This window comes from Erpetoichthys calabaricus, chromosome 4 (assembly GCF_900747795.2).
Source record: "Erpetoichthys calabaricus chromosome 4, fErpCal1.3, whole genome shotgun sequence".
Lineage (NCBI taxonomy): Eukaryota > Metazoa > Chordata > Cladistia > Polypteriformes > Polypteridae > Erpetoichthys > Erpetoichthys calabaricus.
This window is the reverse complement of record NC_041397.2, coordinates 329,789,049-329,809,683: the sequence shown is the minus strand read 5'-3', so window position 1 is coordinate 329,809,683 and position 20,635 is coordinate 329,789,049. Positions and strand designations below refer to the sequence as shown.

The window sequence follows — 20,635 nt, the reverse complement described above, 5'->3', positions numbered from 1 at the left end:
ATAATGGCTCCACACCAGCTCCTCTTCTTTTTCATTAATTAAAGTTCTTCTTGTCATTGCTGCTCCATTTCTATTCTTTCTAATGCCTGTTCTCTCTTTGGGCTCTTTGAATATTAACGGCTGCAGAGACTTCTCAAAGAGAGCCGTACTTTTTCAATATTTAGAACAGAAAAAACTTGATGTGATTTTTCTTCAAGAAACTCACACTGACCCAATGAATGAGTCGGAGTGGCAGAGGGACTGGGGTGGGATGACGTTTCTGAGCCACGGCTCCAGTACCAGCGCAGGAGTGGCAGTGCTCTTCAGTAAAGCATTTCTCCCAGAGTCCATCGACTGTCTTGAGCAAGTTAAAGGTTGTCTCATGAAGGTAGTTGTTCATATTCAGAGGACAAACATTATTTTTATAAATGTCTACGCTCCAAATGAGGGCAAAGAGAGAGTTTCTTTTGTTCTTTTGTTAAAAGATGTACTCGCTGAGTGCAGTTCAGATGATGTCGTGTTTTTAGCTGGTGATTTTAACTCTTTTAGGGCTAATTTTTTTTTTTGTTTCTTTTCTCCCAGGGCTGAATATTTTTCCAAAAACTAACATTTTTTAAAAAAGAACACAAAGCAATTGTTTAACATATCAAATCAACAAAAAATATTTACTTTTGACAAATGTTACTGTCTTGCACGTTGTATGAGCCTGCATACTCTATGATTTCACATACATATCACATACATTTTACACAGCAAAGTCTGATCTCGCTCAAAGCAGCCAATTTCAGTCATTGCCACATTGCACTCCTTACAATACGTGTTGCTTTGTTGCCTATTTTTCAATTGTCTGTTGCTGCACTTTCTTCACATATATTGTTAGTGTGTACTGTAGAGAGACAAGTCACTCATTTGCCATCGTGCCATGCCACTGCCACCAAGTTTTCTGTCTGCATGAAAACCGTATTGTCACCTCTTTTCATCTTCTGAAACTTTATGAACTTTATGTATGGCATTATAGCCTGGCTCACCCCATGGGATTTGCTTCTGTTTATTACAGAAGTGAATAAAACTTTGCAGCAACACGTACCTAAGCCACCAGGGGACAAAACACGTTTGGACCAATGCTCCCTGAAGTTATATCACCAGTTCTGTCCCATCTCTATTTGTAATGCCACAGTGCGCTTCATCTCGTCTTTCGTTGTGGGTTTCCACTTTGAAAAATGAGAATGCGATGCAAACGCAGCCCGCGATTCAAAAAAAATCTCTGCCTACCTGTTTGTCTCGTCTGACAGTAGCTGAAAAGCAGCATCAGGAGAGAGCAGCCTGAAGTACAGCAGCTGGTGATCTGTCGTGTCCAACAGCAAGCCATGCCGTCTTGTAAACTCCGGTAGGCATATCGGCTCTCAGCGGATCAATGTCTGTGTATTCATCCCATGCGAACCTTGCCGTAGATGCATCGGCTGCGTGAAGGCACTCAACTGGCAGCAGATCAGCTGGCGCGGCATCGGCTGGTGTCTGATCAGCTGATGCCTGCTTCTTACTCTCTTGCTCGATCTCCTGATCACTGCCAATAAAATGCGATTCTGAAAAATCAAGAGTCCGACTCCGCGATAATGCACAAAACATCATCTGCCGAGTGTTTTCTTTTCTGCACTCGCTTCGCTGCCTTTTCACATGTCGGTGCCATCTTGCCTTTGTTTACATTTCGCAACTCACGCACACGCAATGTTTATTTGCCGAGTCAACGAGTCTAGCATTCCTCCAAGCACAGAGGGAATGCCTGTGACGTGACAGTGAGATTTGTCGCCATTAACAGCTGATTGTTGCCCCCTATCCCTGGATGTCGACTTTTGTCGACATTTGCCTTCAACTCCTCCTGTCGACAAAAGTCGACATCTGCCCTAAAAGAGTTAATTGCACTGATAATGCAGTGATGGACAGGAATGGCGCTGAGCCTCACCCGGGGTCAGTCAAGGTGTTGCAGTCGGTCCTTCATCAGCAAGAACTTGTGGATGTGTGGAGGGAGTTGAACCCGACGGCGAGACAGTACACATGGCTTAAGGCCTCCAGTGATATGTTATCAATGGCAAGGCTGGACAGCACAATTTGAACCTCATTTTGGGCTCTTGCCTTCTGCCCACAGGGTTTTCAGACCATAGTTTAGCTCTCACTTGTTTTTCTTTGGGGTCTGAGAGTAATTTTAAATCTTTCTGGCACTTTAATACTAAACTTCTTAAAGACTCTCTATTTCTTCAACACTTTCGTCTCTTTTGGGACAAATGGAGACTCAGCAAAAGTGAATTCTCATCTCTGAAACAATGGTGGGATGTCTCCAAGGTCCAAATTAAACTGTTTTGCTAGTTTTATTCTGAACATTCTTCTAGAAAGGTCACCATGGCCATTAAAAAACTGAAAGAGGACATTGGGCTAATTCAAGCCAAACTGGAAACCGGTTTTGATGCCACTTTACTTGAGTCCCTACAAGACAAAAAGGATTCTCTAAGATCCCTGCTGGATGAACAGGTGAAGGGCGCCATTGTCCGAGGGAGATTCCAGAATATTTCTCAAATAGACGCCCCTACGCAGTTTTTCTTTTCTTTGGAGAAAAAGGTTGCTCAGGCAAAAATCATTCACTGTCTGAAAACTGCTGATGGGACTGAAATGACGGAGACTGAGGAGATCAGGGAATTTGCCCTAAAATTTTACAAAGACTTATTCTCTGCAGAAACCGTGGACTTGTCTTCAACCACAGAATTTTTCTTTAATGACTTACCACAGTTGACTCCATCCACCAAGGAAGTACTCGACCTGCCACTATCGCTGGAGGAGCTCACTAGTGCTCTTGGGAGTTTAAATCAGAACAAAGCCCCTGGGATCGATGGACTTCCCGTCGAATTCTACAAGTCCTTTTGGGATATCATGGGTAAGGACTTCCTGACTGTGTTCGTGGAGAGCATCAGGGATAAAGAACTTCCTGTGAGTTGTCGGAGAGCTGTTTTGACTCTTTTGCCAAAAAAAGGGGATCTCTGCAACATTAAGAACTGGAGACCAATCAGCCTACTCTGCTCGGATTATAAAATCTTTTCCAAAGCGTTGGCTCTTCATCTGAGGACTGTTATGAACTGCTTGGTGGCCTTCGATCAGTCATACTGTGTCCCTGAACGATGCATTTTTGATAACATTTTCTTTGTGCGGGATTTGGTATCTGCATCTGAGACTCTTGGGTTTAAGGCGGGTCTCATCTCATTGGATCAAGAGAAGGCCTTTGACCGGGTAGACCACCAGTATTTATTTAAAGTTCTAGAGAGGTTTGGTTTTGGTGAGACCTTTCTTGGATATATTAAATTAATGTACACAAATGTGTTTAGTGTTTTAAAAATTAATGGAGGATTGGGAGCCCCATTTTCTGTTACAAGGGACATTCGTCAGGGGTGTGCACTCTCTGGTATGTTATATTCACTGTCCATAGAGCCCCTGCTCCACAGACTTTGCCAATTACTTCACGGCCTGTCATTGCCTGTGTGTCCCACTGCATCCTTTAAAGTGGTGGCATATGCTGACGATGTCACAGTTGTCATCACTGAACCCGATGATGTTGTCCTGCTGCAGGACTGTTTACAGGTGTTTCAAACAGTGTCATCTGCCAGGGTCAACTGGTCCAAATGTAATGCCTTTCTGATGGGCAAGTGGGACTGTCCTCCCCCAAGTCTCCCAAGTGGTTTAACATGGAACTCTAAGGTGTTTAAACATCTGGGAATTTACACTGGGAAGTCTGGAGCCACAGCTGATAACTGGGAGAGCTTAACTGATTAAATTCAGGGGAGACTGAAGAAATGGAAATGGGTGGTCACCAAGCTGTCTTCCATACTACTGGTTCTTCAAGTAACCAGATGACTGATTCCAAATTAATTCCCACTCTGCTTGCTTTAGTATGCCAAATAACATATTGCGGTATAAAACGGGCAGCACAGACAGCACCAATCACTTTTCTGTCAATGAAAAGGAGTTGCAAATCAAAATGAAGATTACCAACCATATGAAAAAAAAACAAAAGCCAAACTCCTCCACAGTAAAGGCTGAGGGGCGTACAAAAGACGCTGTAAATCTATCAGCCTAAAAGCTTCAAGGGGTAGAGTGCTGATTATTAATAATTTAATCGCTTCAATGCTTTGGCATAAATTTAGGTGTGCAGATCCTCCACTTTGCTTATTAAAAGAAATTCAGAGAATTTTGCTGGATTTTTTTTTGGGACAAAATTCATTGGGTTAAACGCAGTGTGGTACATCTGCCTGTGGATGAAGGTGGTCAGGGCTTGGTGGACATTCTGTACAGAATTGAAGCTTTTAGGCTGATAGATTTACAGCGTCTTTTGTACGCCCCTCAGCCTTTACTGTGGAGGAGTTTGGCTTTTGTTTTTTTTTCATATGGTTGGTAATCTTCATTTTGATTTGCAACTCCTTTTCATTGACAGAAAAGTGATTGGTGCTGTCTGTGCTGCCCGTTTTATACCGCAATATGTTATTTGGCATACTAAAGCAAGCAGAGTGGGAATTAATTTGGAATCAGTCATCTGGTTACTTGAAGAACCAGTAGTATGGAATCCAACCTTGGAGTTTGACTCGGTCAGTTTAAACTCCTTGCTTATAAACAAAGGCTTTGCTAAAGTAGTTGACTTTATTGATCCGGTCAGCAACCAGTGGAAGTCTGAGGCAGCTGTGACACATGAGCTCAGGATTAGGTCTGTCCGTTTTGGGGGGTCGATTATTAACAAACTACAAGTCTCTTTAGTGCAATTGGGTGCAGGTCCCCTATGTGAGGATTATATCTCTGGAGATCTCATAAAAGAGGCAGAACCTCCTGAATGTGACATTTAGAATTAAACCAAATGTAAAAGATTTCATCAGGCCTAAAAACTCAATTTTAAAAATTAATCACACAAATGGTATTTTCTTCCAAAATTTGTCAAAAAAAGAACACTCTGTTTCTGCATGACACGACATCTCCAGCATGGAGGACTTTATATAAACCTCCCATTGAAAAAAGAGTTGGGGACCTGCAGTGGAGGATTCTACATGGAACAGCGGCCACCAATTCATTCTTAAAAACCATTGGCACCAGTGCAACAGATCAGTGTCCATTTTGCCTTCAGAAAGAAAGAATTTATCATTTATTTCTATATTGTACCAGAATACAACCATTGCTAAATTTCCTTGCTTTATTGTTATTGGATTTGGGAATTGTATTTAACAAACATATATTATATTTTTGGAATGTCTGTGTCAAGAATTCGTAAAAGAGAATGTTTACTTTGCAGTTTTTTGTTAGGCCAGGCCAAGATGTCAACTTTAAAAACAAGAAGAAATGGAGATAAAGATCTGAAAAACCAAAGGAGATTGAAGATTGAATTTAAATATTTTACACTAATTAATCAATTAAATGTATTTAGAGAAATATGGGCTGTAAATGATGTTTTATGTTCCATGGAAAATGAATATCTCGTACTAAAGTATGAGTAGAAAAACTTTACTTTTAAATGTTGATGAATTTTGGCTGTTAATTTGACTGCCTTTCCTCTATCTATCTATCTATCTATCTATCTATCTATCTATCTATCTATCTATCTATCTATCTATCTATCTATCTATCTATCTTGACAGTCCAGTTCTCTTCCTGTGACCTCAAGTGTCCATCACAATCCCCAGCACTTTCTAGTAGTTTCTGATTTCAGTTGTCCCACCTTGTGACCCTTAGTGACAAAGTGACATTTGCTCAGCCCCTCTCTGACGTCACTTTTCTGGTCCTGATGTCCTCATGCTCCTCTGTTGGTGTCCTGCACATCAGACTTGTGACGTGACCCCATTGTCGTGTATTCTACCCTCACAGCTCAAGTCTCGCCTGTTTCTTAGACAAATCGTCACTTGACTGATGACAATGGTGTCACCCTTTATTACAACGCTGGCACCTTGAACAGGGGACATGTCCTCATTTGAATGTTCCAGAGTGTCTGCAGACATCGGCCTTAACCAGCGTATCCTAATGTGACATCGAGAACACACAAATGACGGGGGTCGTAAACACGGGGACAGCTGCAGTGGACGCCAATACTCTTTAATGTCACACAGGTCATTGTCATTGTCACAGATTTATTTAGTAACGTGTGTTATGTTTTATTGTTTGCCCTGAAGAAGTCATTGAGAGAATCGCGTTGGCCCTCAGACTGTGAGGTTTATGTGGTCGGACCTCGAGAAGCAGGACCCCTCAAACAGACTGCCATGGGGGGCTTCACTTGTGTCTTCAGAACTAAAAGGATTTGCTTGTGATTTAGGACTGAGCTATGAAGAGACAATTGTTTGGTTTTCTTTCACACTATCTCATATTCTGTCTGTTTATTATGGGATGTGTTGTTGTTCTTTTGATTTGTTTCCTGATCTTCACAGGTGAGTTAATCCTGGTGGTCCAGACTGCTGAATTCCTGATGATTCTCGTCCTTTTCTGAGCCCCTCACGTGTTCTTCTTGTGATCTTCTGACTCTTTTCTCTTTCGGTGGCCCAGCTGCTGTTCTTCTTGTCTTTTTATTCTTTAATTCTCCGTGTGGTTTGATGTCACTGAGATGTCAATTGTGTCATTTCTAACACCTACCAGCAGGTGGTGATGCTAGCAGGTCACTCTGCCATTTTGCTCTGAATGGGCAACTCAGGTCAGAGGAGAGCTGGGAGTGGACAGCAGTGGTCAGCAGTAATGGGGGTCACTTCACAGTCCACTCAGACCACCTCTGTGCCCAGGGGACTGGACTGTGGGATGCTGAGTGTCCATTCAGAGCTCGTCCACTTGCTTTATTACAAATTAGGAGAGAAATAAGAAAACTGAGGTCACCAGCAGTGAGGCCTTTAGTGGACTGAGGTCAGCTGGTCAGTGGCACCGGTCAGCATGTGACTTGTGAGCATCAGAAGTGTCACATGTCAGCCCTGTCCACCCTGTCCATTATGTCAATGATCACACAGTAAGTCCAGTCTTTGTCACAATAGACAGACAGAGGGTCCTCATCGTCTAAGTGGTCTGACATCAGGAGAGCCCACCATGACAGACACTCAAGTGTCACGCTCTCCGATGTCCAGCAGTGACCGGCGTGTCTAACAGGAATCTGTGGATGTGGTCCTGCAAATCAGTTAAAGCCCCTCCATGTGCTGAGTCCTCAGTTACAGACACAAATCCAAGGTGGTCCCTCCACTGTCATCGGTTTTGACAAGTCTGTCTGGACCCTCGAGTGCAGGACACTGTCAGCCTCATGTCCTTCATAGTCCTGTCCAGTGTCCACATGTCACTTTGAGTGACTTTTCACCAGTCAGTGTGGCAGGAAGGCAGAAGACGCTGTCAGGTTTATAGTGCCTTACCTTATAAGGACAGTGGTGGTCTCAGAGTCAAAGTGCATTTCAGTGAAGATGGCGCAGTCATTGAGCCCTTGTGCTGTGTGTCCTTCTGTCTGTCTGTCTGTCCTCACTCGTCTCTCTTCTTCTTCACAGGTTGGTCTCTTGTGGTCTCACCTCGGCCTGCTGCTCAGCTCTCTCCTCGGTCCTCTCATCTCCAAACTCACAGCTGACTGAACTGGAGCTAAACAACAACAACAACCTGGGAGATTCAGGGGCTCGTCAGCTGAGTGAGGGGCTCAGGAGTGACAACTGTGAATTAGAGACACTGGGGTGAGTAAAGAGGGGGAGGGCTGGGGGGTGCGAAAATGTTATTGACGGGCGGGCTGATCACATGACAGCACACGGAGTGACCAGAGTGACAGTGACAAGTGGAGCTGACTGAGGTGACAGACAGGAAGGAAAACAAAGATAAGGAGAGACAAACAGAGGAAGATGAGGAGGACCTGCTCTGTCAGATGAGACCACCTACTTGAACACCAGTAGTTACTGTATATGCATGCGGCTTCTGTCAAAATGATTGATGAGTTAAGCCCCGCCCCTTTTGGAATGACGTCATAAACTCCAGCCCCCCTTCCGGTTTTCCCGGCCGGAAGTCCGTCACTTCCAGGACCATCGCCCATCCTGTTTTTACCCCAGGAAATGGCCAAGATTTTATTTGATGGATGGGTGCCCCCTCCTTGAACCCGCCCCCACCTCTCCCGAGGACAAGTTCAGGCAAGTCTGTAGCAGACCCTGCCGTCCGCACCTCTTGGTGGTCACAGGCCTTCTGACTTAGTTTCCTGCCCACGGTCAGTTAACCCTGAGGACGCCCCTTTCCGCTTCCCTGCCCCTAGAGGAAGAGACCGCTCACACACACACACACACACACACACCAGATGGCCGTCATAGTCATTTTGACTCTGACTCCAGCCCCAGGCCAGTCCTTGATCATTTCTCCCCGAGGTGAGACAAACACACACATGTTTCAACCTGTCCATTCTGCCTTATAGCCATTCCTGACTCTAGTCCTTTGGGTAAGAAAATCTCTGTATCTATTATTTAAAATGTCTATCTAACCTTTATCTAAGTCAAAATGATTTCTCCAGCTCACAGACAGTCTCTAAGCTGAAAAAGCCTTTACTTCACACCGCCGGGTGCTGTCCGGCTCTCTGACTCGGAGCAGGAGGCCTCTGCCTGTAGCCCGAGGGGAGATTGCCTCCACACACACACACACACACACACACACACACACACACACACACACACACACACACACACACACACAACACACACCCCAACATGTTAAGGAAGGGCCCCTACCATCCAAGCCTCTTGGGGGCCATTCTTGTCTCTATTGCTTTGGGTAAGAAACTCTTATTTAAAATATCTAACCTTTTATCTAAGTCAAAAATGATTTCTTCAGCTCACAGACAGTCTCTAAGCTGAAAAAACCTTTACTTCACACCGCCGGGTGATGCCTGGCTCTCTGTCTCGGAGCAGGCTGCCTGTAGTTTCCAAATACAAGCTGCCGGGTTCTCTCCGTCTACTCTACACAGAGCCTCTTGGAGCAGACCGCTGCACGTGCACGCAGAGAGCAGGCAATTGTCTGAGCACGCAGCCCCAGGAAACTGACAGACCTTGAGGCTGTGAGGCACTGGGACATCGTCCTGCGCGCATGCGTATCAGGAGCTAAACCCCCCCACGAGATGAAAAAGTTTTTAATGATAACAAGATCGATATGAGATCTGTAAAATAACAGGCAACAGGATCCTTTTAAAGAACGTTTGAGACATATAAATTTCAAACCCGGAATTATATATTTAAAAAATCCCTGCCAAGTGAAATTGTCTTAAGCCTTTGGGAGCTCACAAGCTCCTGTTGGATAGCCTGATCTTTAAGCCCGTATCAGATCGTTCAGGGCAGTGTGAAAAAAAGGTCTCACCTTGTGATATTAAAAGATTTCGAATGCTTACAAAGTTGACTTTTCAACCCGAACAATACACGGATGTTCACGGCCAACAGCTCTGACATCCTGAAGCTAAGGGGGGTGGGGGTGTAGCTATTAGGACGGATCAATCCTTATACCGACACAAAAGATGTTCACACATAATTACTTTAACATAAGGTTCAGTTTGAAACACACTTAAAGTGAGGCCACACATTTGCTAAAATAAATCTATGCATAACAAAGGCTCCTTTTTTTAAAAATACAGGCCTTTTCGGTGTACGGCCATCTGCACAGAGCACCGACAGTCAATATAACGGTAAGAACCGTTCAGGATTATTATAAGTGTTAAACGAGCATGTTTTAAAACGGAGGGATGAATCCTTATATTTTATACTTAATATTTCCAAGTTGATTCTCCGGTAATTCCCTTTTAAAAATATTTGCTTACAGTGTGCAGGAATTATCAGCATGTTAATTACACAGCGTGTGTGTAGGAGCGTGAGCGCGCGCGTGTGTATATAAATTGTAGCATTTTATATTTCTATCTCTCTATCTACGTGTACGACGATTAATGTTCATAGGACTGAAGCAAACAGTATTAGTTTTTTTTTCTCTTACCGAAACGGGCTTTACAATCAGTTAAGTTTTGTCTCGGCGTCTGAAATTCAAACAGGTTCTCTCCTCTGAGAATATTCAGGCCTGGTTTAAAAGAGCAGGCCGGGTGTGTAATAGCTCGGACATAAGACGTCAGTATTCTGAACTATGTACTCGGTTATTTTTTGTACGGAGCCGCTTGTTTTAAAAGTCTGATAACAAAACATTTATGCTTTATAAAAATTCTCATCTGGACAGCCGGCTGGAGACAGATTGACTGAACCCTGAACACGGACCCAAGAATTTATATCTTAATACACAGGGGCTCTGAGATCAGGCTGTCTGTTTTTATTTAAGTCTTTAAATTTTAAAAAGTTTGCTTGCGAGTGTATTCATATTTATACCCGCAATCCTATTAAACTAGTAATGGACATGTTTAATAGGGGTCTGAGAAAACCCTCCCTTCTGATTTAAAAGGGTTTTTAACGGTAATTTTCTATCGCAGAGTTTTTAAACGGTGCAACGAGCCATCTTCAGCAGAGGGTTGAGTGCGTGTGTTACTGGGATATGTTTTAAGATACTTTACCAGGCACAGAGTATCCAATATATTAACACGGTACTAGTCAGGATTTCACTATGTTTTTTAATCTGGTACCTCCTTTTGTCCATCTTGTGCATTGTTCAGTAAACCTTATTTTGGTGGATCAGAACATTTTGCTTACACCCCAATCATTATTCTCTTTAAGTTTTTAACTGTTATACCTACATTTTATAAGTTTCAGCAGTCCTTGTTTCTGTGACAGTAACTTAATCATATGGTGTAAAAATCCAGACTACTCACTTTTTAAAAGCTCTGAATTTACCAATTCAATCAATATGTCAGCTTTGGATCCACTTCACCAAGGCAATTGGGGGCTTCCTCTTTGTAGATTTTAGTTTGAAGGGACAGCATTTCTCAACCTTTAAAACTGTGTTATGAAAACTTGGGTCGCAAATACGTAATCGTGTCCCCCTAACGTTTTTTTTTTTTTTGAAAGGAGCCCCTAATACCAATTTGTTCTTTTTAAGTAATGATATAACATAGAGGCACGTTTTATTATACCTACTTTACTTTTAGCGACATTTATCTAACTCTATATTTATTTTTCTAGCATCAGAATGTAGTTTGAGTTAATTTGTTATGGTTTCAATAGATGTATTTTTCATATTTTCGATTCTTGTTTTCTTTTTGTTACGTCGCGCCCCCTCCCCCCACAGTTTGGGAATCACTGTGTAGGGGATGATTTGTAAAACACTCTGCTTCACTTCAAGTTAAAGTAGATTTGCTCGGTTATTCAGCTGTCCATCGGTGTTCCATTTTTGCTATAAATTGTATTTAGTCTCTCTTTATTTACTAAACGTTTTATATGTTGAATAGAAAACAGTTATCTTGTTCAGGTTTTAACTTAAAACGGCATTTTCATCATCAGGCTATGAACACTTTGATACTCAGGGTGCTTTGTATAAAACAAAGTTTTAGAAATTCTGTTACTGCTTGGTAATAGCCTTCCATTTTACCGCAGTTATAAGCCCCTGAAAAATAAGAATGGTTATAGTACGTTACATAAGCCTATACACTACAGGGCTGATCAGGCTTATTTTGGACATGTTAGGCAAATCAGGAAGGAAAATGTTTTAGTGAATAGTTAATAATAATAATAATATCTATTACCAGTAACGGCGTACTGCACGATAACGTGCAGTGAATACACTTGACTTGAGTATTCATAGTATTCCTCCTCTTTCTCTGGACGTGTAGCATTCGTTTGCTCAGAGGATGAGGGGTTTGCTGCTTCCTGAGCAGCTCTTTTTTTTTTTTCTCTCCACCCTAGAGGCCCCCTGCTTCTCACGCATGCGCAGCACGGCCGCCCTGCTGCGCGGTGCCGAGAGTTGATTCAACAATAAAATAAAAAGAGTAATAAAATCATCACCCGAAAGCGGATAGTAGCCGTCACGTAGTATACTGTATGTGTAACAAATTTCAAGCCAATAGGTTTGCGAGCTACAGGTGATTTAAAATCCTGGACAGCTACGTTAGCTTATTATAGAAGAAGATATGTGTTAGCACAAGGATTACAAGTTTACTAAAACTGTGAGGTTTATTCTTTCTTTTAGGTAGTCCAAGTTACATAGGACATCTAGCCTTGAAAACGGCTTTTTCCCCCATCTGTTTGTGAAAAAAAAAAAAACATCCTTTGTTTGAGTCGCATTCAGGGTGAAGGGGATGTAAGTTTGAACTGTGATTCCAAGAGTCAAGAAGTGGTTGCGTTCTTCTTGATTACGAGTCAAAGGCCACGGGGTTTGTGCGGTGATCATGGTCAAGGGCAGAGTTAAGCTAGACATTATTATTATTGTTCCAAAATGAAACATTGACTCGCCCATATCCACATCAAGCAAGTATCACAAATATAAGACAGTAAAAAACAAAATTTACAAACACTAAGTCGCAGAGGAAATTAAAAAACATATTAAGAACGGATCAACAAGGGATCAACCCAAACTCACAGCACACTGCAACTGAACCTACGTGTTTTGCAGTATATTATTAGCTAAACGGTCATCTATTTAGCCCGTTCCTCGGATTTGCAATGAGTTGGGCAAAACATTATTTAACATCTGAGAGTATGAGGCTAATTAACATTAGACTGGTATTGTTAGGACCTTATCCGGCACTAAAATTTGGGTTCCTCCAGAGTCAGGAAGAACATGAAAAAGTGGAGTTATAAAGGAGTTATTACAATTTGGAAAACAGTCATAAGGTATAAAAAACATTGATATGGGGACAAAACCAGCATGAAAAGAAACCTTTTTGAAATAAATAATAAGCTTTTTTGACATGTACAGTCTGGAATAGTCTGAAGATGTCTTAAAGAGTTAATTTTTAAATAAAGCTTGCAAAAGGCATATTAAAAATTTTAAAACTAAATAAAAACACAGAAGTACCATTTAATGATATCAATTAGTGTTAAGTATATTATCAAGCACTGGGCTCTAGTTATAAGGTTTATTTAATTTAGTTATAAGCAAAATGATTGGATGCATTTTGCTTTGAAATTAACCATAGTTTGATACAGCTTTAAGAATGAGAATGCAATACAAACCTATACATTAGAACACTCTAGACGAGAACAGGCCATTCAGCCCATCAAAGATCGCCAGTACTATCCACTTATTTGCACTTAATAACACATGTTGCCGTTTCAATTAGGGATATCTTGGAACTCTGTTTTATTTTAACCTTTTGAAAAGAAACCCCTGGTCAGCGAAATATACCCCATATATTGAAAATGAACCGTGCCGACATGCTAACTAAATAGATATAAGATATTTTAGAATATGGACCTGGGCTCTACCCAGATGATTCTGACAAACTAAGGGGTCTCCACTTAATTGCCAAACTTTCTGCGGGTGCTATGGATCTTGTAATGGAGAATGCAAAAGATTCTGTAATCTTTAAGGGGCATGTGTCCACAGTGTTAACCAACCATAGTACGTGATGTTCAAAATTCAACTAGTGTTTTTCAGAAGAGATAGGACAAGTGCGGCGTGTGTTCTGTATTCTCTTTTCTGTATTAACTATTCACAATGACCAGACTCCCGAGACCTTAGGTTTTTTTTTTATGTAGAAGTACATTTCACAAACATGAATAAGAGACAATCCATCAAATGGCTCTTGACCCAAAACAGGACCAAGCAGGGGGGTGGGACCGACATCCCTCAAAATGCTTTTGACACAAAGGAGGGCCAATCAGGCGGGTGGGGTGGGACACTCTTTTCAAAGAGTCTTTGGCCCCCCAAGCGGACAGGATTTGCCGGGCTATAAAACAACTTTTTCAACGACGTGTTTTGAACAGTTAACAATCAGCACCACTAAGGCTATACTCCTGATCAGGCATGATGGTCTACAGGCCAGACGGCCACCTATGGTGGCCTGTTTTGACCTGAGGCTGATGTGCCCGACACCGAGGACTCTGCGACTACAGACGTAACGACGCACGATGTAACAAAAAGAAAACAAAGAATCGAAAATATGAAAAATACATCTATTGAAACCAAAACAAATTAACTCAAACTACATTCTGATACTAGAAAAATAAATATAGAGTTAGATAAATGTCGCTAAAAGATAAGTAGGTATAATAAAACATGCCTCTATGTTATATCATTACTTAAAAAGAACAAATTGGTATTAGGGGCTCCTTTCAAAAAAAAAAAAAACGTTAGGGGGACATGATTACGTATTTGCGACCCAAGTTTTCATAACACAGTTTTAAAGGTTGAGAAATGCTGTCCCTTCAAACTAAAATCTACAAAGAGGAAGCCCCCAATTGCCTTGGTGAAATGGATCCAAAGCTGACATATTGATTGAATTGGTAAATTCAGAGCTTTTAAAAAGTGAGTAGTCTGGATTTTTACACCATATGATTAAGTTACTGTCACAGAAACAAGGACTGCTGAAACTTATAAAATGTAGGTATAACAGTTCAAAACCTAAAGAGAATAATGATTGGGGTGTAAGCAAAATGTTCTGATCCACCAAAATAAGGTTTACTGAACAATGCACAAGATGGAAAAAGGAGGTACCAGATTTAAAAAAAAAAAAAAAAAGTGAAATCCTGACTAGTACCGTGTTAATATATTGGATACTCTGTGCCTGGTAAAGTAGCTTAAAACATATCCCAGTAACACACGCACTCAACCTTCTGCTGAAGATGGCTCGTTGCACCGTTTAAAAACTCTGCGATAGAAAATTACCGTTAAAAACCCTTTTAAATCAGAAAGGAGGGTTTTCTCGGACCCCTATTAAACATGTCCATTACTAGTTTAATAGGATTGTGGGTATAAATATGAATACACTCGCAAGCAAACTTTTTAAAATCTAAAGACTTAAATAAAAACAGCCTGATCTCAGAGCCCCTGTGTATTAAGATATAAATTCCTGGGTCCGTGTTCAGGGTTCAGTCAATCTGTCTCCAGCCGGTGTTCTGACGATTTGTCCTACTTTGTCGAAGTATCCTACCGTAGTTTATTTCGACAGATATATCTATTGATTGGTGCTACCTTATCGAAAAATCCTATCTTTATAATGCATATGGGTAGATCATCTCAATGGGGTAAATAACACTAACTAAACATCCTACCTTCATAATGCATATGGGTACATCAGTAACACATTTCCAAGGACTGAAATATACTGCAAAGCTGACACATTATATACTGTACAGTATAGTATAACAAAATAAACAACAACTGTATTACATACAACATTATAAAGTATGTGTAATATTTTCTATTGAACATATTAAGTGAAACTTTTAAGGTCCATTAAGCACCTTATTTGAGGGCATTTCAAATAAAACAATAGCACATCATAGGAAGAATAGAAAGGCTTTAATTTACATACATTTGTGAACAATAAAACACTCCAACAACAAAGACCAAAGAACAATACTTATTTATCTATACATTTTTTACAAACATATGTTATTTCAATTTTTTCATTGTATTTTTCACATTCAAATGTGCCCAGCGACTGCACATATCACACTGCACCTGAAAAATAAAACATAACGATTAGTCTGAACATGAAAACAGTAATAATAGTGACTGATTCAATTAACTATTTCTTCCGATGCGGCCAAGCAGGTGTAGAAGTAGTTAATATGTTACTTGTAGGGGTGGGCGGTATGACCAAAATTCTATATCACGGTATTTTTCTAAATTATCCCGGTTTCACGGTGTTTGACGGTATTTTTTTCCCATGCATGAGTGGATGTTAAACACATTTTCCACTGCAATTACTGGCTAAGAATAACCTATTCCACTGTCAAGAGTATTAATACAGGTTTGCATTGCCCCATAAAGTGATACTTTTCAAGGGGGTGGCACTAATGAAGAGAAGGAAATCACATTGCATGACAGATGCAGTCAAAATATAGAACCTTTTTATTCAACTCTCCAAGAATACAAGGAAAAACTTCCAAAAAAAAAACCTTGTAGGGAAAAAATGGAAGAAACCTTGGGAAAGGCAGTTCAAAGAGAGACCCCTTTCCAGGTAGGTTGGGCGTGCAGTGGGTGTCAAAAGAAGGGGGTCAATACAATACAATACAATACACAGAACAGAACAATTCCTCAATATAGTAAGAAATAAAAAATATAAATTTTAGAAGTACAGAGCAGAATTTAACAGTAGATGATATATCCCATAATAAGATTTGGATTTGTGTACAGTCCTGGAGACCTCATCCTTCAAGCTGCCTCCCCCATTTGGCCATTCCACAGCTGAAACAGTGCTGGGCCAGCCAATCCGATGAAAGGACCCCTCTCTCCCACGATTCCTGCGATCCTCCATCAGAGATGACTTTTCCTTAGGCAGTCAAAACAACTTGGCAGGTGGGCCATGGCACCAAGTGCCACATTTGAGTACCGAGAAGAAAAACAGAATAAGTGAGGGTTAGTATCCAATTCTAACTGTCATGTTACTTATGTGTAAGTGCTAATGACTAACAACAGAGATGCAGTCTGTACAGTTAATCAGCAGCTCTAGTCAGGATATGCTAAACTGAAGTAGTGAGTCTTCAGCCAGGATTTAAAAGCTGAGACCGAAGGGGCATCTCTTATAGTAGCAGGCAGACCATTCCACAGTTTAGGGGCCTTGTAACTAAAAGATCGACCTCCCACTGTTATTTTATTAATCCTTGGAATCATAAGCAGACCGGCATCTTGAGATCTTAATGTGCGCTCAGGTTTGTAAGTCATGATAAGTTCAGACAAGTAAGCCGGACCTCGACCATTTAATGCTTTATATGTTAAAAGAAGGATTTTGAAATCTGCCCTAAACTTAACCGGGAGCCAGTGTAAGGATTTAAGAACTGGAGTTATGTGTTCGTATTTTCTTGTTCTTGTAATAATTCTTGGGGCCGCATTTTGTATTAACTGGAGGCTGTATAAAGAACAGTTACTAATAAAAGGCAAAGCCCTCACTGACTCACTGACTGACTGACTGACTGACTCACTCATCACTAATTCTCCAACTTCCCGTGTAGGTAGAAGTCTGAAATTTGGCAGGCTCATTCCTTACAGCTTACTTACAAAAGTTAGGCAGGTTTTATTTCGAAATTCTACGCGTAATGGTCATAACTGGAACCTGTTTGACTGACTCACTCATCACTAATTCTCCAACTTCCCGTGTAGGTAGAAGTCTGAAATTTGGCAGGCTCATTCCTTGCAGCTTACTTACAAAAGTTAGGCAGGTTTTATTTCGAAATTCTACGCGTAATGGTCATAACTGGAACCTGTTTGACTGACTCATTCATCACTAATTCTCCAACTTCCCGTGTAGGTAGAAGGCTGAAATTTTGCAGGCTCATTCCTTACAGCTTACTTACAAAAGTTAGGCAGGTTTCATTTCGAAATTCTACGTGTAATGGTCATAACTGGAACCTGTTTTTTGTCCATATACTCTAATGGAGGAGGCAGAGTCACGTATCGCGTCATCACGTATTACGCCTCCTACGTAATCACATGAACTGAAAACGAGGAAGAGATTTACAGCACAAGTCAAACGCGGGAACAAAGGTAAATGACGTTAACTGTTGATTGTCTTTTAAAACTGTGTACTTGTTGAGTGTCTTTTAATACTGTTTAAGCATACATATTAACACATGTGCAATTAAACGTGTGCATTTACGGGGTGATTTCTCAGGCTTAAAAGCTCGCCTTTTATTAAAAAGGTAAATGCAAACTCTTTTCATTCTGAAGGGCACAAACCACGTTAGATTTCAGCCATTAAACGCGCAAAAATGTCAGTACACCAGATAAATAAGCGCAACATATTATCAGTTGTATTGTATGCTTACAATACATATAGAAATGTGTTAATCGTTAACTAATATTATGGGATGGTGTTTTTCAACTCGCGCTTTGATTTAAACGATTGCATGTCTTGGTGGGTTTGCGTAGCTTATTGTCAATATCTTTACAGCTCTTTTTAAGACTTAATTTAAAAAGGTTTTCTTTTCTTCTTAATAAAAATTTAAAAGCAGTACTTCGCCGGTGCGAAGCGCTCACTTCACTCCCTTACGGGAATCGAACCTCGGACGTCAGCGCTAGAGGCTAAGCCCCTAAAATTGCGCCACGGTGTGTGGTTCGTTGATTTGACAGCATGTAGATCGGGGTAATTACATTCACGGCATTCGTAGTCTGATTCACAATCTGATTGTATGGGTGGTTACCTACCAGGTAACGCTTATGGTTAGCCAGCAAGTCATCTCGAAGTGATCACTCGAGTGAACGCAGCTTCACAAAAAAACAGATCCTTAACAAACTGTTATTGGTATATTTTCCCTCAATTTTAAAAGGTTTTCTTTTCTTCTTAATAAAAATTTAAAAGCAGTAGTTCGCCGGTGCGAAGCGCGGGGATTTGAGCGACTGACGCATAAAGACATATTCATGAGTGCAGGTACTTCGGAAAGAAAGCACCGTGTAAACCTAAACTTTAAATTAAGTTCATAGACCTACAAAAGTAGGCCATTGATTTGAGGCAAGATTGCTTTTCTCATGTACAACTATACGTTGCATTCTTAACAGTAAGCTTGCACGGCTTGGTCATATTACAACCTGAGTGCTGAACTGACAACGTCGTATACAAACAGAACTATAACAATCATAATAAATAAAAAAACAAAAAAAAAAGCGAAGAACCCTTGGATTTAATAAAAAGGCTCTTTCCTTGGCGAAGCAAGGAAAAAGGAAGACCTTATATGGCGTTCGTTTATAAAACAGCGGAAAAGCTGTGTTAAGGCTGCTTCACAAAAAAACAGATCCTTAACAAATTGCTATTGGGATATTTTCCCTCAATTTAAAAAGCTTTTCTACTTCATAAAAATTTAAAAGCAGTACTTCGCGGGGATATATATATATATATATATATATATATATATATATATATATATATATATATATATATATATATATATATAGAGACAGAGAGAGATAGAGAGAGAGATATAGATATATATATATATATATATAGATTTAGATATATATAGATATACATATATAGATATAGATATATATAGATATAGATATATATATATATATATATATGTATGTATGTCTATATATACTGCGGTGGGTTGGCACCCTGCCCAGGATTGTTTCCTGCCTTGTGCCCTGTGTTGGCTGGGATTGGCTCCAGCAGACCCCCGTGACCCTGTGTTCGGATTCAGCGGGTTGGAAAATGGATGGATGGATATATATGTGTATGTGTGTGTATATATATATATATATATATATATATATATATATCTATACTAATAAAAGGCAAACCCTCACTGACTCACTGACTGACTGACTGACTGACTGACTGACTGACTGACTCATCACTAATTCTCCAACTTCCCGTGTAGGTAGAAGTCTGAAATTTGGCAGGCTCATTCCTTACAGCTTACTTACAAAAGTTAGGCAGGTTTTATTTCGAAATTCCACGCGTAATGGTCATAACTGGAACCTGTTTGACTGACTCACTCATCAATAATTCTCCAACTTCCCGTGTAGGTAGAAATCTGAAATTTGGCAGGCTCATTCCTTACAGTTTACTTACAAAAGTTAGGCAGGTTTCATTTCGAAATTCTACGCGTAATGGTCATAACTGGAACCTGTTTGACTGACTCACTCATCACTAATTCTCCAACTTCCCGTGTAGGTAGAAGTCTGAAATTTGGCAGGCTCATTCCTTACAGCTTACTTACAAAAGTTAGGCAGGTTTTATTTCGAAATTCTACGCGTAATGGTCATAACTGGAACCTGTTTGACTGACTCACTCATCACTAATTCTCCAACTTCCCGTGTAGATAGAAGGCTGAAATTTGGCAGGCTCATTCCTTACAGCTTACTTACAAAAGTTAGGCAGGTTTCATTTTGAAATTCTACGTGTAATGGTCATAACTGGAACCTGATTTTTGTCCATATACTCTAATGGAGGAGGCAGGAACGAAGGTAAATGACGTTAATTGTTGACTGTCTTTTAATACTGTGTACTTGTTGAGTGTCTTTTAATACTGTGTAAGCATACATATTAACACATGTGCAATTAAACGTGTGCATTTACGGGGTCATTTCTCAGGCTTAAAAGCTCGCCTTTTATTTAAAAGGTAAATGCAAACTCTTTTCATTCTGAAGGGCACAAACCACGTTAGATTTCAGCCGTTAAACGCGCAAAAATGTCAGTACACCAGATAAATAAGCGCAACATATTATCAGTTGTATTGTATGCTTACAATATATATACAAATGTGTTAATCGTTAACTAATATTATGGGATGGTGTTTTTCGACTTGCGCCTTGATTTAAACGATTGCATGTCTTGGTGGGTTTGCGTAGCTTATTGTCAATATCTTTACACCTCTTTTTAAGACTTAATTTAAAAAGGTTTTCTTTTCTTCTTAATTAAAATTTAAAAGCAATACTTCACCGCTGCGAAGCCCCTCTAGCGCTGACGTCCGACGTTCGATTACCGTAAGCGAGTGCAATGAGTGTGCACGCCTGATGAGCCAAGAATAAGGGGGAAACAGGTGTCACGTACTCTTTGCAATATTTGACAGTAAACTATTTTCATCCATTCTATGATCTGCTTCTCACAACTGAAGGCACCGTGGCTGATGTTACC

General features: G+C 40.5%; 4 protein-coding genes and 1 long non-coding RNA gene across 10 annotated transcripts in view; 1 reads left to right on the top strand and 4 right to left on the bottom strand.

Moving 5' to 3' along the window:
- Positions 1-20,635, bottom strand: part of LOC114643553 (protein NLRC5-like) — a 5,922,889-nt gene that overhangs the window by 568,640 nt on the left and 5,333,614 nt on the right. The window lies entirely within an intron of this gene.
- Positions 1-20,635, bottom strand: part of LOC114643557 (NACHT, LRR and PYD domains-containing protein 3-like) — a 1,908,976-nt gene that overhangs the window by 686,548 nt on the left and 1,201,793 nt on the right. The window lies entirely within an intron of this gene.
- The window catches only part of LOC114642226 (E3 ubiquitin-protein ligase TRIM16-like), a 773,543-nt gene that overhangs the window by 620,825 nt on the left and 132,083 nt on the right, over positions 1-20,635 (bottom strand). The gene's annotated exons all lie outside the window — the stretch shown is intronic.
- Positions 1-20,635, bottom strand: part of LOC127527383 (uncharacterized) — a 374,162-nt gene that overhangs the window by 327,810 nt on the left and 25,717 nt on the right. The window lies entirely within an intron of this gene.
- Positions 1-20,635, top strand: part of LOC114641943 (NACHT, LRR and PYD domains-containing protein 3-like) — a 476,010-nt gene that overhangs the window by 430,000 nt on the left and 25,375 nt on the right. For both annotated transcript variants that reach the window (XM_051925775.1, XM_051925776.1), the window contains one exon: positions 7,500-7,676. In XM_051925775.1, the coding sequence (XP_051781735.1) occupies positions 7,500-7,676 (177 nt within the window). The remainder of the gene's footprint in view (positions 1-7,499; positions 7,677-20,635) is intronic.